Source organism: Dreissena polymorpha, chromosome 11 (assembly GCF_020536995.1).
Source record: "Dreissena polymorpha isolate Duluth1 chromosome 11, UMN_Dpol_1.0, whole genome shotgun sequence".
Taxonomy (NCBI): domain Eukaryota; kingdom Metazoa; phylum Mollusca; class Bivalvia; order Myida; family Dreissenidae; genus Dreissena; species Dreissena polymorpha.
In genome coordinates this window covers 41,680,259-41,695,519 of record NC_068365.1, presented here as the reverse complement: position 1 = coordinate 41,695,519, position 15,261 = coordinate 41,680,259, and the positions used below count along the sequence as shown (strand labels likewise).

Sequence of the window (15,261 nt, the reverse complement as noted above, 5' to 3'; positions counted from 1 at the left end):
TTGGAACACATGTGTACAAAGACTGTTATCATAAAGAGTGGTAATCAATTGGAATATGTAGACTGCTAACATTTAGAGAAGTAATCAATTGGAATATATAAACTGTTATCACTATACATGTATGTTCATGCTTACAATATGTATTATTAGAGATAGTACTCGATACTATAATATATACAGGTCTGATAAAAATGTTTACAAGCATATTAAGCATATAGGCTAGAAATTAAATAAAACATCAACTGTCTTTGGGTATCTTTTTTATATCTAAACTACTTTAGATAAATATGGATTATGTCATTTGATTAGTTTACATTTGATTATGTCAAACCATAAATATTCCATATAATGTACTTATACAGGAGGCTAGTTTGCTCCTGTTGGAATTGGCGCCACAACGATGGGCAAAGGTCAACCATCACATACTTTACCCAATCACCGAAGGTATCTTGCTCGTTAGGTGCAGAAGGTGGCTTGACCATTTCCAGCAACTTTTCCTGCAGCTCAATTTACTGGCGACCTTTCTCGTCCAACGCGTTTAACAAATGTTCTTCTTCTTGTGAGACTCTTGAGCGTTTGGGTCTGGCATCAAGGATTGTAGGCTCGTCGGCATTTGTTATAGAGGTAGATGGTCCCTGGATTTCATCTGGATTCGCAAGTTCCAGGTAATCATCACCCTGGGTCAACCCTTGGTATGCGAGCTTTGCCTTCAACTGCAAATAAATGAAATTGTATAATATATTAGATATACGTATGCAACTTTATGGTGGAGAATAATCATTGACATTTCAATGAAGATAAAAATGAGTGTTTACTTATAGAAAGTTATGAATTTGAAATCACTTGTCTTATATAGCATGTAGAATTTTATCCTTTTTGACATACAAACATTGAAACTATAGTATAAATACATGTAAATGCAGTAAATTTTATGTCTGGTACTATTATTAAAATGCAAATGCAAGTTAGAAAATAACAAAAGTGGTACTTACGCTCACAACAGTTCGTGGTTGGACCCCATGGATATGGGACTTTAAGAATTTAAAGTTCTCAAGTACCCACAAATCGCGTTCCGTCCGCTCTCCAGAGCCTAGTTCGAATGGACCGATACCACACATAGAGAATACTGACGTCCTTTTCCAGGAGCACAGCTTGCTCGTTCCAAAGAGCGTCCTTCTTGGCCTTGTCTTTGTACGAAGAGTTTTTTGTTGTACAAAATGGGATGCTCCTGCAGCCACTCTACCATTACCTCTTCTCCTTCTGATGATAAATCGCTTCTGGTCGCTAGATTACTTTGTTTTCAATTTAACAGGGCTGTCAGCTTGGTGCATGCTGCTAGCAACAGACTGAGTGTCGGTGTCCGAAACCCTCTCCGGAGATGGTGAAGGACTAGCTACATTTTGGAGTTTACCCCACCCATGCGTCTTATTTCTTGGCATTATTGATTTTTTTCTCTGCACGCATCGACGATTGGAAAAAAGAAAAGAAATTTCTCCAAAAAAAATCCGGCCTTTTATACTACCAGTATGGTGGCCCTGTGGTCGCCGTGAAGTCACCGTACCATCGCTGCGGGGACGCCATGGTCGCAATAAGATCGCAGTAAGAATGCCAAGGACGCCGCTCAGACGCCGTATGATTGGCTTTGGTCCCCGTAAAGACGCAGTACGAACGCGGTAAGGTAGCGAGGGACGTATTAAGGACGCCGTGGACGCGCAGAACGCCATAAACCAGGACGCTGGTGTGACGGGCAGCGAAAAACAGCATTTTTACCGAAAAAGTCATAGGCGTTCTTACTACAACAACCAGAAATTTCAAGAAACACAGTATTAGGTCGCCGTAAGGACCCCAGTCTGGTGTGACGGGGCTATTAGGTACATAAAAATGATGTATAAATAAGTGTATATGGGGGTTGTATGTATAATATTTATAAATTTGTTCCAACCATATATCGCCAACTTCAAACCTAGGTCATATGGTGTTCAAAACAAGACCACTAATGATTAACAGATAATTAAACAGGTTGTTGTACAAACACACAGACAAACATAAATAACCATTAACAGTCTTTTGTACTGAGTTATACCCAAATACAGAAATACAGACCACAACACATTGCAGTACAAACATTTATCACATGCCATACCCTGTTTCCCATGTAATATAACCATTACATATTTTTGTATATTACACATGTGTAATACAACATTTATAAGTGTTTTCATTGGCTTAGTTTTCGTTTATTGACCAATCGCATTTTGTTATTTTGCTGAAATGACGTTGCAACGTCAAATGACATCACGAAATGTAAACAACATTCGGGATTTATCATTATGTTTGCATAAATATTTATTGAATTTGCTCATTTAAAAGCATGTGATAAAAAAGATCTGACACTCGTTGTCATATCATACCATATTTAATAAACTCGTCCAGGAAATTCGTAAGTAAGCTCGCCATAGGCTCGCTTACTAACAAAATTGATGAACTTGTTTAATAAAATATGGTATGATATGACAACTCGTGCCAAATCTTATATGAATCAATAACATTGAAAACTTCTACTTCTCATCAGAGACTAGCGTACATAGGTTTGCCATTGGGTAGCACTTGTTAGTTCTACTCACAGACTGGAGTACATAGGCTTGCCATTGGGCAGCACTTAGTAGTTCTACTCACAGACTGGAGTACATAGGCATGCCATTGGGCAGCACTTGTTAGTTCTACTCACAGACTGGAGTACATAGGCTTGCCATTGGGCAGCACTTGTTAGTTCTACTCACAGACTGGAGTACATAGGCTTGCCATTGGGCAGCACTTGTTAGTTTTACTCACAGACTGGAGTACATAGGCTTGCCATTGGGCAGCACTTGCTGATTCTGCAGTCGTGTCTTCACCAGGTCAATAGGGAACACACATGTCACCCCCACAATACCGGCAATGCCACCATTGATGATCTTTGGAATCGGACTGAAAATTAAAGATAAACACAACTTTTAACCATTTACCCCATAAAAAGCAAAGTGAAAATGGCTTTTGCAACCAGCATAAAACCAGAACAACCTCCGAGTAACTTGCAGTCTGTTCAGGTTTTATGCTGTTTGCTGCTCATCAGTATCTAAGGGTTATAAATGATGCCTTTTTATTTTGAATCTAGAAAGAAAGGTTTTTAATTAAATATAACTTTCTAAGGGACTACAAATATGTAACAAGAGCACCGTCTTGCGGGTGCAGACCGCTCATCTATTTTTCTTTTTAAAGGTGTAGGGACCTATCTCAATTTCAATCACAAAAGATGGAGGGATGGAGTGGAGAGGGGTGTATAGTGTGGGCATGTGGTCATTTATTACATTATCTTCCAAAAATGCAAAAAAAATGCAAAAACAAAAAAAAAATGTTTGGAGGGGGGGATTCTTGGGTGGGATGGTTGGACGGTATTTCAAAAATAAAATAATAACAAGGGACAAAATTGTCACAAAACCAGGTTTTTATTGTGAAAAAAAAATCTGATAAAGGGAGAAAACTGAAACTGAACTTTTGAAATGAACAAACAAAATTAACCCCCTTTGTAATTTTTTTTTTTTTTTTAAATCTATTTTTAGTCGTGGCGACCTTGACATTGGAGATATTGACGTGATTCTTTCGTGCGACACACCGTCCCATGATGGTGAACAAATGTGCCAAATGATTTTAAAATCTCACAATGAATGACATAGTTATGGCCAGGACAAGCTCATTTATGGCCATTTTTGACCTTGGAACTCAAAGTGTGACCTTTACCTTGGAGATATCGACGTAATTATTTCGCGCGACACACCGTCCAATGATGGTGAACAAATGTGCCAAATGATTTTAAAATCTGACAATCAACGACATAGTTATGGCCCGGACAAGCTTGTTCCGCCCGCCCGCCAGCCAGCCAGCCCGCCCGCATTCGCCAATCTAATAACCAGTTTTTTCCTTCGGAAAACCTGGTTAAAAATAAATATTTGTGTTTTTTAACCATGTTTGAAAAAAACAAGAGATGTGTTTGTTAGAAACACAATGCCCCCTATTGCCCACTTTGAAATTTTTTTTTTTTTTTTTTTTATCTTTGACCTTGAAGGATGACCTTGACCTTGAACTTCCACCACTCAAAATGTGCAGCTTTATGAGAAGGCCGCTTTGAAATATTATTTTTTTGACCTTTGACCTTGAAGGATGATCTTGACCTTGAAGGATGACCTTGAACTTCCACCACTCAAAATGTGCAGCTTCATGATAACGCCGCTTTGAAATGATTTTTTTTTTTACCTTTGACCTTGAAGGATGACATTGACCGTGAAGAATATCCTTGACCTTTAACTTCCACCACTCAAAATGTGCAGCTTCATGAGAATGCCGCTTTGAAATTTTTTAATTTATTTTTTTGACCTTGAAGGATGACCTTGACCTTGAACTTCCACCACTCAAAATATGCAACTTCATGATAACGCCGCTTTGATTTTTTTAATATTTTGTTTGACTTTTGACCTTGAAGGATGACCTTGACCTTGAACCTACACCACTCAAAATGTGCAGCTTGATGATAACGCCGCTTTGATTTTTTTTACCTTTGACCTTGAAGGATGACCTTGACCTTGAAGAATGACCTTGACCTTTCACCACTCAAAATGTGCAGTTTCATGATAATGCTGCTTTGTAATTTTTTATTTGTTTTTTGACCTTTGACCTTGAAGGATGACCTTGAACTTCCACCACTCAAAATGTGCAGCTTCATGAGAACGCCGCTTTGAATTTCTTTTTTATTTACCTTGAAGGATGACCTTGAAATATGACCTTGAAAAATGACCTTGACCTTGAACTTCCACCACTCAAAATGTGCAGCTTCATGAGAAACACATGCATGCCAAATATCAAGTTGCTATCTTCAATATTTAAAAAGTTATGGCCAATGTTAAAGTTTTCGGACGGACAGACGCCATATATTTGACATTTGACCTTGAAGGATGACCTTCACCTTCACCTTTCACCATTCAAAATGTTCAGCTCCATGAGAAACACATGCATGCCGAAGATCAAGTTGCTATCTTCGATATTGAAAAAGTTATGGCCAATGTTAAAGTTTTCAGACGGACAGACACCATAAATTTGACATTTGACCTTGAAGGATGACCTTGACCTTGACCTTACACCACTCAAAATGTGCAGCTCCATGAGATACACATGCATGCCAAATATGAAGTTGCTATCTTAAAAAGTGAAAAAGTTATGGCCAATGTTGTTGTTTTTTTCGGACTGACAGACAGACTGACTGACTAACTGACGGACAGTTCAACTGCTATATGCCACCCTACTGGGATTCGGGGGGAAATGGTTTGGAGGGAGTCAATTGTGGTATGTCAGGTAAGAGTTGTTTTGTCAAAGTATCAATCAAATTTAATCATAAATAAAGAAGTTATGGCAATTTTAGCAAAATTTAATTATTTGACCTTGAGAGTCAAGGTCATTCAAAGGTCAAGGTAAAATTCAACTTGCCAGGTACAGTACCCTCATGATAGCTTGAAAGTGTTTAAAGTTTAAAAGCAAAAGCCTTGATACTTAAGAAGTAAAATTGAATCTTAACACAAAATGTAACCATATATTCAAAGTTACTAAGTCAAAAAAGGGCCATAATTCTGTTAAAATGACAACCAGAGTTATGAAACTTGTCCTTTACTGTCCCCTTATGATAGTTTACGAGTGTTCCAAGTATGAAAGCAATATCTATGATACTTTAGGGGTAAAGTGGACCAAAACACAAAACTTAACCAAATTTTCAAGTATAAAGGGCCCATAATTCCGTCAAAATGCCAGTAAGAGTTACATAACTTTGCCTGCACAGTCCCCTTACGATAGTTAGTCAGTGTTGCAAGTATGAAAGCAATGGCTTTGATACTTAAGGAAAAAAAGTGGAACTTATAAACACAAACTTAACCAAATTTTCAATTTTCTAAGTATAACAAGGGACAAAATTGACACAAAACCAGGTTTTCATTGTGAAAAAAAATCTGATCAAGGGAGACAACTAAAACTGAACTTTTAAAATGAACAAACAAAATTAACCCCCTTTGTAAGTTTGTTTGAAAATTATTCTATTTTTAGTCATGGCAACCTTGACATTGGAGATATTGACATGATTCTTTCATGTGACGCACCGTCCCATGATGGTGAACAAATGTGCCAAATGATTTTAAAATCTCACAATGAACGACATAGTTATGGCTCGGACAAGGTATTTTATGGCCATTTTTTACCTTTGAACTAAAAGTGTGACCTTGACCTTGGAGATATCGACGTAATTATTTCGCGCGACACACCGTCCAATGATGGTGAACAAATGTGCCAAATGATTTTAAAATCTGACAATGAACGACATAGTTATGGCCCGGACAAGCTTGTTCCGCCCGCCCGCCAGCCAGCCAGCCAGCCAGCCAGCCAGCCAGCCCGCCCGCATTCGCCAATCTAATAACCAGTTTTTTCCTTCGGAAAACCTGGTTAAAAAGGGCACATAACTCTGTCAAAATGCAAGTCAGAGTTACATAACTTTGCATGCACAGTCCCCTTACGATAGTTAGTAAGTGTTGCAAGTATGAGAACAATGGCTTTGATACTTTAGGAAAAAAGTGGACCTAAACACAAAACTTAACCAAATTATCAATTTTTTAAATATAAAAAGGGCACATAATTCCGTCAAAATGCCAGTCAGAGTTACATAACTTTGCCTACACAGTCCCCTTATGATAGTTAGTAAGTGTTGCAAGTCTGAAAGCAATGGCTTTGATACTTCAGGAAAAAAGTGGACCTAAACACAAAACTTAACCAAATTTTCAATTTTCTAAGTATAAAAAGGACACATAATCCTGTCAAAATGCCAGTCAGAGTTACATAACTTTGCCTGCACAGTCCCCTTATGATAGTTAGTAAGTGTTGCAAGTATGAAAGCAATAGCTTTGATACTTAAGGAATAAAATGGACCTAAACACAAAACTTAACCAAAATTTTCAATTTTCTAAGTATAAAAAGGGCACATAATTCTGTCAAAATTCAAGCCAGAATTATCTTACTTTGCCTGCCCAGTCCCCTGATGTTAGTAAGTAAGTGTACCAAGTTTGAATGCAATAGCATTGATACATTGATGAGAAAAGTGTACCTAAACGCAAAACTTAACCAGACGCCGATGCCGACGCCAAGGTGATGACAATAGCTCATATTTTTTCTTCAAACAAGATGTGTTTGTGAAACACAATGTCCCCCTATATGATGTTTGACCTTGTAGGATGACCTTGACCCTTCGACACTCAAAATGTGCAGCTCCATGAGAAACACATGCATTTCAAATATAAAATTGCTAGCTTCAATATTGCAAAAGTGACATTACATAAGCAATTTTGACCCATATATTTGACCTTGAATGATGACTTTGACCTTGACCTTTCACCACTTAAAATGTGCAGCTCCATTAGATACACATGCATGCCAAATATCAAGTTGCTATCTTCAATATTGCAAAAGTATTCATAAAATTAGCGATTTGGGCCACATATATTTGACCTGTGACCTTGAAGGATGACCTTGATCTTGACCTTTCACCACTCAAAATGTGCAGCTCCATGAGATACACATGCATGCCAAATATCAAGTTGCTATCTTCAATATTGCAAAAGTACTCATAAAATGAGCGATTTTGGCCAAATCTATTTGACATCTGACCTTGAAGGATGACCTTGACCGTTCACCACTCAAATTGTGCAGCTCCATGAGATACACATGCATCCCAAATATCAAGTTGCTATCTTGAATATTGAAATACTGCAAAAGTGTACATTAAATGAGCGATTTTGACCCATATATTTCAGGGTTGTCATTATGATTGTAAACAAAGGATTATTTTGGAAAAGTAATTGATTCTGCCGAGGGTCAATGCTCTTGTAGGGGGATCAGGGGGGCAAAGCCCCCCCCCCCCTCCCGACCGAAAACGAATTCTAGACATTTTAGGGACAAAATACTGCTATTCTTAGAGCATAAAAAGTTAAAATGAGGTCTAAAAAGAATAGAAAATTTTAAGATTTTCACATTTTAAATATACTGTACAATGTAAAAACATATTATATTGATAGATCTTTGCATGTGCCAATTCTATCCATTACCCGATAATCCGGGTATTATTACGATTTCTTTTTTTTTCAAAACCAAATTACGGCCAATATTGACGATGAATGTCGTCCGCCATTTAACGCACTTGCATATACAAATTTAATTGTGGGACTGGGAAATTTCTATTGAACATGCGTGAATCACGTGACGCGATTTGAGAGCATTGAGAACTGTTTATATTTAGTAATTACGACAAATCACAACTCAATCTAAACTGTTACATGTACCTCCTTTCAGAAAAGCTTGCGAAAGTAACAGTTAATTTCGGAGAATAAAAACGCGTCTTTCTTTAAATTTTACCGAGTACTTCTCATTCCGGATCGTGATATAACTTGTCAGGTCATTCGTGCACGTAGACCTATATGTATGCATAGTTTGGCAATCTCAAAACACGTTATTAACCTACTTATTACATTATGTTTTATGACCATTTGTATAACAAAATGCATTATTTAATTGAAGTATTTTCAAATGCGTATAATTAAATGTGTTATCCGAAATCATTTACAGATTTCATTATTCACGGAAAATAAAGAAAATTCTAGCAACAGAGACACATTTCTCGTATTTTCATGTACTAATGAAAATCATGCCAAAATTAGACTTCATGTATAACATCACGTCATTCTTCCTCGGGGAAAGCGTGGACTTTTAAATTTAGATGCTGAATAACAACTTCGTAGCGCAGAGGTCGCTTATATCTTTTAGTTTGGTAGAAAATCGAAGAGCAAATTTAAATATGTGGAAACCTTTTCTCTAAAGTCTCTACAGTGCTACATTCGTTGAGATACGGTCATTAATAATCTGTGAAATGTACAGCTATTTGATACAGTTTCACATGGGGTCGGCATGTATTCGGGTGCCTGAGCGCTGATTGGTTGACGTGCTTACCAAGAAGAATTTGATTGGCAGCTGGAAAAATCAATATTGGCCACTCCTGAGAAATTCATTGAAAACAGTAGCTCTTAGGCGGAGTAAATGGACTGACTGAATGACCGGACGTCGCTCTACTATACCACGGTTTTCTGGCGATTTTAACCGATGAATTCGATCGGCAATCGGTTAATAATGACAACCCTGTATTTGACCTTTGACCTTGAAGGATGACCTTGACCTTGACCTTTCACCACTCAAAATGAGCAGCTCCATGAGATGCATATGCATGCCAAATATCAAGTTCCTATCTTCAATATTGCAAAAGTTATTGCAAATGTTAAAGTTGGCGCAAACCAACCAACCAACAGACAGGGCAAAAACAATATGTCTCCCACTACTATAGTGGGGGACATAAAAATACATGAGCTAAAAATGCGTATCTAGGTGGGAAAGGGTTTATGCATACATCATTTTCCAGTTAAAAGGATCTACTTTGATTGCAAAACTGATGGGATCATTTCCTGATCCTCTAGGCGGGAATGGATCACTGAAGGGGAAAAAGATGATGACTATAGCAAGCCCTTTTAAATAGTAAATGTCTTTATTAAGCTGTAAAATAGCCAATAAAAGTCACTAAGTCTGTAAGCTACAAGTATGTTGGGAAATTTGAATGAAAGAACAGCATGGCAAGACCAGGGCTAAAACTTAACAATAATTATATGCATTTTTAAATAATATATTTGAGCAGTGCTCCAGCTAGGCCTAAATCGAAGGGCGCCGCGCCCTGCCCTCCCGAACCTCCGCCCTGCCCCCCCGAACCCCCGCCCTGCCCCCCCCCACCCCTCTCAAAAAAAAAAAAAAATTTTTTTTTTTTTTTTTTTTTAAATATGATAATTCATAAATCTCTTATTTCATTGTCATTATTTTAATCCTCATTGTAGACATTATATTTGAATGGTTTAATAATAATGGGAATAATACAATTATTTATAACATGTAAATTAAAATGCAATAGGAAGCATTCCAGAAACACCCGCGCGCTCGAACGTGCCCTTTTCACAAAATACTGCGCGTCGAAAGTGCCCTTTTGACAATATACTGCGCGTCGAAAGTGCCCTTTTGACAAAAAAGCCCCCCTGCCCTTTTCAAATTCTAGCTGGAGCACTGTTTGAGTATAAAACTGTTAAATACGATATTACCATATTGTTACCAATAAATTAACTTATTTTGAAACATTATTCATGAAAAGGCAGTTGTCTTGAAAATGTGCTAATATCTTGACATTACTGTAAACTGAATTTATGGCAAGCCGCAGTCTTTATGTGTTCACTGATTTGATTTAATCATTTCCCACTCAGAAACAAATTAAAAATAGCTATTAGCAATAAGCATAAAACCAGAACAGCTAGCGAGTTACTGGCAGTCTGTTCCAATTAAATGCTGTTTGCTGCTGATCAGTATCTAAGAGTTGGAAATTAATTCTTTCAAACTTAAATCTATTAAGAAAGGTCTTTAAATTTAATAAGATTTAATAAGAGACCGCAAATGGGTAAAAACATGCTTCTAAGCAAGAAAGGGTTAGGTTGACCCCATTACTCACATGAAAGACGCGTCCATTGCTGTAGTGTGGATATCAGTTCTTCCCAAGAACACACAGAGAGGTACGCCTAAAGATACAGTTCTGGAACCCAAGTTATAACACTTGTTCAGTCAGAGAAAACTTGGCTTAATGCATGCGTGTCAAGTGTTATCCCAGAGTAGCCTGTGCAGTCAACACAGGGTTATCAGGGACTGTCGAAACTGGATTTTCACTTAGAAGAGGCTTCCATGACACAAAAAATACAAAGCAGACTGCACAGTCTAAAATGGGATGACCTTGTATGCACATGTATTAAACCCCATTTTCCCACATCATGGCTCTTATGTTTTACTGGGCTTTTAATTAGCAAAAATTATATTACAAGGGAAAGAGTCGTCCCTGATTAGCCTATGCAGACTGCACAGGCTTATGTGGGACAAAACTTAACTCACATGCAATAAGCCTGCTTTTCTCAGAGCGTGGGTCAATACAGAAATCTCAAATGAAATACATCATTTACAAGCACTGAAGGTAATGACCTACCTCTGTTACAAGTAGACTAACAACAAGAAAGTCAAAATCTAATGCCTATCCTTATCTTCAGCCTCTTAAAGGGACATTTTCACAGATTTTGGCAGATATTGAAGTTTGTCATTCAATACTTTATATTGATAAATACAAGACAATAATGAAATTATAAGCAATCCTAGAAGTATCACAAAATATAACAACAACAACACAACTCTCCAAATTATTAAATCATTTCGCGTTGCACCGCTTTATCATTTTCAGGTTTCTAAATCGTCAAAAGACGCATACTTGAGTATAATTGATATTTTAGTGCATTGTAAATGTTCAGTATTACTGTTTCATCACAAATATCAAAACTTTAACGAAAATTTGCTAATCTGAAACCGTTTTTTAAAATTTTGTTAATTTAGCAAAATGTGAAAAGGGAACTTTAAACCAGTATCTGTGTCCTGTAACTGGGTCACACATGTACGCTAACAACTAGTCATTGATAGTACTTTCTGTACAGTATGACTTTTCCCATTGTTTCACTTAGTCTATTTTCCTGTACATTCATCAACTATAGATCTAAAGTTTAGAAATAAAACAAGTGCACACAAGTGAGGCATTTAACTTATTTTCACAAGTGAGACATTTAACTTATTTTTATGTCTTTCCATTAAAATTAGGCATGATGATTTAAAGATTGGATGTTTCCCTTGTATCTGACCAATTACAGGAAAATATCCTAGATTTTTTCCTTTTTTACTACCAATCTGTTTAGTCATCATTTTAAAACGAAGCTACGCAATTTGACATAACTTTGAACATATTTATTACTGATTTAACAAATTCACTGAACCATTAATACAAACCAACATTCTGTTTCAAAAAGAGTGTATACAAAATTCTTGGCCTTTAAAGCAACTTTTGCAAAATGTAAACATACCAAAATATTTTTTCCTTCGACAAAATATGTAAAATTCATGATAATTTTAACAAAGAACAAAACTTATGAGATATTATTTACTAAACACAGATAAAATCCAAAAGATGATACAGGCTGGGTATTTTAATAGGAATGAAGGATAGTAAGTTTCAAACTGATATTATGAGAAATATCTGCCAAAAACATTATACCTGTGTATGACTGCTAATTGTTTAAAATATATGGCCTCCCTTTTATTTTGTATGCCCAACCTATTTATAAAATATCTACCTCTTTTAAAATATATGGCCTCCCTTTTATTTTGTAAGCCCAACATATTAATAAAATGTCTACCTCTTTTAAAATATATAGCTTCCCTTTCCTTTTGTATGCCTAACCTATTTGTAAAATGTCTACCTCTATAAAAAAATAAATGGCCTCGCTTTCATTTTATATGCCCAACCTTTTAATAAAATGTCTACCTTTTATGTCCCTTCTTCATTTGCAAATATTGTCATATTATACAATACATTTAACCTGACCCTCATTAATTTGATGCTAAAATCCATAGCCGATTCCTAATTTACCTAATATATATAGATTATAGTGCATTAATGATACCGATACTTAAAAACATCTGTAAATTATACTGTGTTTTTTTTATTATTTTGGGAATGGGCTGGGTCCCTTTGGACTGGGAAAAATCACCATTTTCCAACTTAAATTGGTAAATAAACGTTGTTTTTTATGTGCTCAAAAAAGCTTTAAAATTGAGTATAAAAGTGATTTTGATATTACATTTAGTTAAATAGAGCTTGATGGAAGATACACTAAACATTGACACTTTGAAAAACTAGGCCTAAGTGTTCTTGAGTTATCATCAGGAAACCATTTTACTGTTTCAAGTCACTGTGACCTTGACCTTTGACTTAGTGACCTGAAAATCAATAGGGGTCATCTGCCAGTCATGTTCAATACACCTATGAAGTTTCATGATCCTAAGCGTAAGCATTCTAAGTTATCATCCGGAAACCATTGTACTGTTTCGAGTCACCGTGACCTTGACCTTTGACCTAGTGACCTGAAAATCAATAGGGGTCATCTGCCAGTCATGATCAATATACCTATGAAGTTTCATGATCCTAGGCGTAAGCATTTATGAGTTATCATCCGGAAACCATTTTACTGTTTTGAGTCACCGTGTCCTTGACCTTTGACCTAGTGACCTGAAAATCAATAGGGGTCATCTGCCAGTCATTATCAATGTACCTATGAAGTTTTATGATCCTAGGCGTAAGCGTTCTTGAGTTATCATCCGGAAACCATTTGGTGGACCGACCGACCGATGGACTGACCAACATGTGCAAAACAATATACCCCCTCTTCTTCGAAGGGGGGCATCAATATTCTTTTGTTTGTTTGTTGTAAACCTTAATTTGGGAATTTTTAGCTTATATTTGGGAAAAATACATACTTTTTGCCATTGGGAATAGGTCCTTTTACAGGCCCAGAATTTAAACGAAAAAACAACTCTGATATATATGTATCGAACAGATGAATTCAAATGTAACTGATTGCCAAATGGTAAATATGCAAAGCCACTAAATGATTGTTGTTTAGTTTGAGAAACATATTTGGTTTGAAAAAAAATCTACATAATAGCTTATCAGTTACATGTTCAAGATTGGGTATAGATCTACCATTATTACCTTTATGGACATTTCAAATTCTTGGAAATCCTCTTTACGTAAGCAACCATAAAAAAAAAAGGAAATAAATGAATTCTACTCTAATTTTACTCTAATTTCACTTCCGGACAACCACATCTTTATTATTATTATTAATGACTTAAACATTTCGGACAATGAATTTGATCAGAATTCATCTTATTTGCATTGATACTGTGGTACATCACACATGTGTATTAGCAACCAGATGAGTGAGATGACTGTAATAACACCTGGGTCCGGTTTAATAAAAAACTAAAAAACACGACTGTAGTCGCGCGACTATGCGGTCGACCGACGGTTGTCGGCCGCCAACTGACAAATTGTCGAGTTCACAGAGAAATTTGCCGCGACTGTGGTCGCATGAATGTGTGGTCAGTCGACTGCGGTCGTTGTAGTCCCTTTTTTTAGAAAATTATCACTTCCGCCATCAACATTTTTTGTGTGCGAAAACTCATATCACGAAAAGTAAATCTTAAATTTGTTAAAATAATATGATATTATTTGTTTAAACAGAATTCGCTTGCGGATTCTTCGTCAAAGGTGTGTTTGTAATAATATTCATTAAGTGTTCAAAGTTCAAATACAAAATCTGACGCAATGAATTAAAATCTACTACTATGGTTCACGCGTCTCTGGACAATGTCCTTTTGCGTGTCAGAATTTCAGAACCTCAAACATACTTGCCAACGCAGTTTCAAGATGTTGGTACTAAAGACCGTACATTTATATGAATATTCACCATATACCAATATGAATTAGTGCGCTCGACAAATCGGACGGAAGGAAGGATCGAATGAATAATGCTCGTAGATCGAGGAAAACGCGTGAAAAAACTGCATTGTGGAGTCTGGATGTCTACGGAAGTCTTTAAAACCAAATAGCGGGTTTGCAATCAGCTCTGGAATTCACTAATGATTATGGACATACTGCTGAGACATTTTTGTTAAAATGTTCTTTTATATCTGGCTTCTAAATCTGCCCAATAATTATTGCACTTAAAGGTTTGATACATTGCATTATCGTCTGCAAAGTTCATATAAATGAGAATCTATCTAAATAAGGTTGATATTTCTATTTTATAGGATTAAACTTATGACACTTTATTTGGGCAATGATCGTTTTGTTAATTATTCATATTCCATTGTAAATTTCACTTCAACTTGATACACATACTCGAATAATATGTATGGGACTCTTCTAAATAAATCTAGGTACATGGTGCTGAGAAAATTGTATTTCGGGGAGTTCGTTCCTGCATATTTTATAATACTGTCAACATATCTGAGATTTGCTTTATTGATACCATGCTGTTTTATCTAAAGTAAACGGTATTTTTATACAGAATATATTTCACATCTGATCTGAAAAAAAAAACGTCATAAATTCGTACTGTCGGTACAAGGAGATTAATCAAATGAATATTTGAAGCATCTGTCAGTATTACAAAAAAGTTTACTTACACTTAT

At 36.3% G+C, this 15,261-nt stretch overlaps 1 protein-coding gene across 7 annotated transcripts in view; it reads right to left on the bottom strand.

Moving 5' to 3' along the window:
• Nucleotides 1-15,261, bottom strand: part of LOC127850563 (mitochondrial glutamate carrier 1-like) — a 31,612-nt gene that overhangs the window by 12,678 nt on the left and 3,673 nt on the right. The window contains exons 2-4 of one of the 7 annotated variants that reach the window (XM_052383687.1): nt 10,649-10,729; nt 2,849-2,967; nt 2,729-2,744 (exon numbers count right to left, since the gene is read on the bottom strand). In XM_052383687.1, the coding sequence (XP_052239647.1) occupies nt 2,729-2,744; nt 2,849-2,967; nt 10,649-10,665 (152 nt within the window). In that variant the 5' untranslated portion in view covers nt 10,666-10,729. Of the gene's footprint in view, nt 1-426; nt 1,451-2,624; nt 2,745-2,780; nt 2,813-2,832; nt 2,968-10,648; nt 10,730-15,261 lie in introns of those variants that run through there. The other 6 variants (XM_052383686.1, XM_052383690.1, XM_052383691.1 and 3 more) reach the window with 6 other exon arrangements.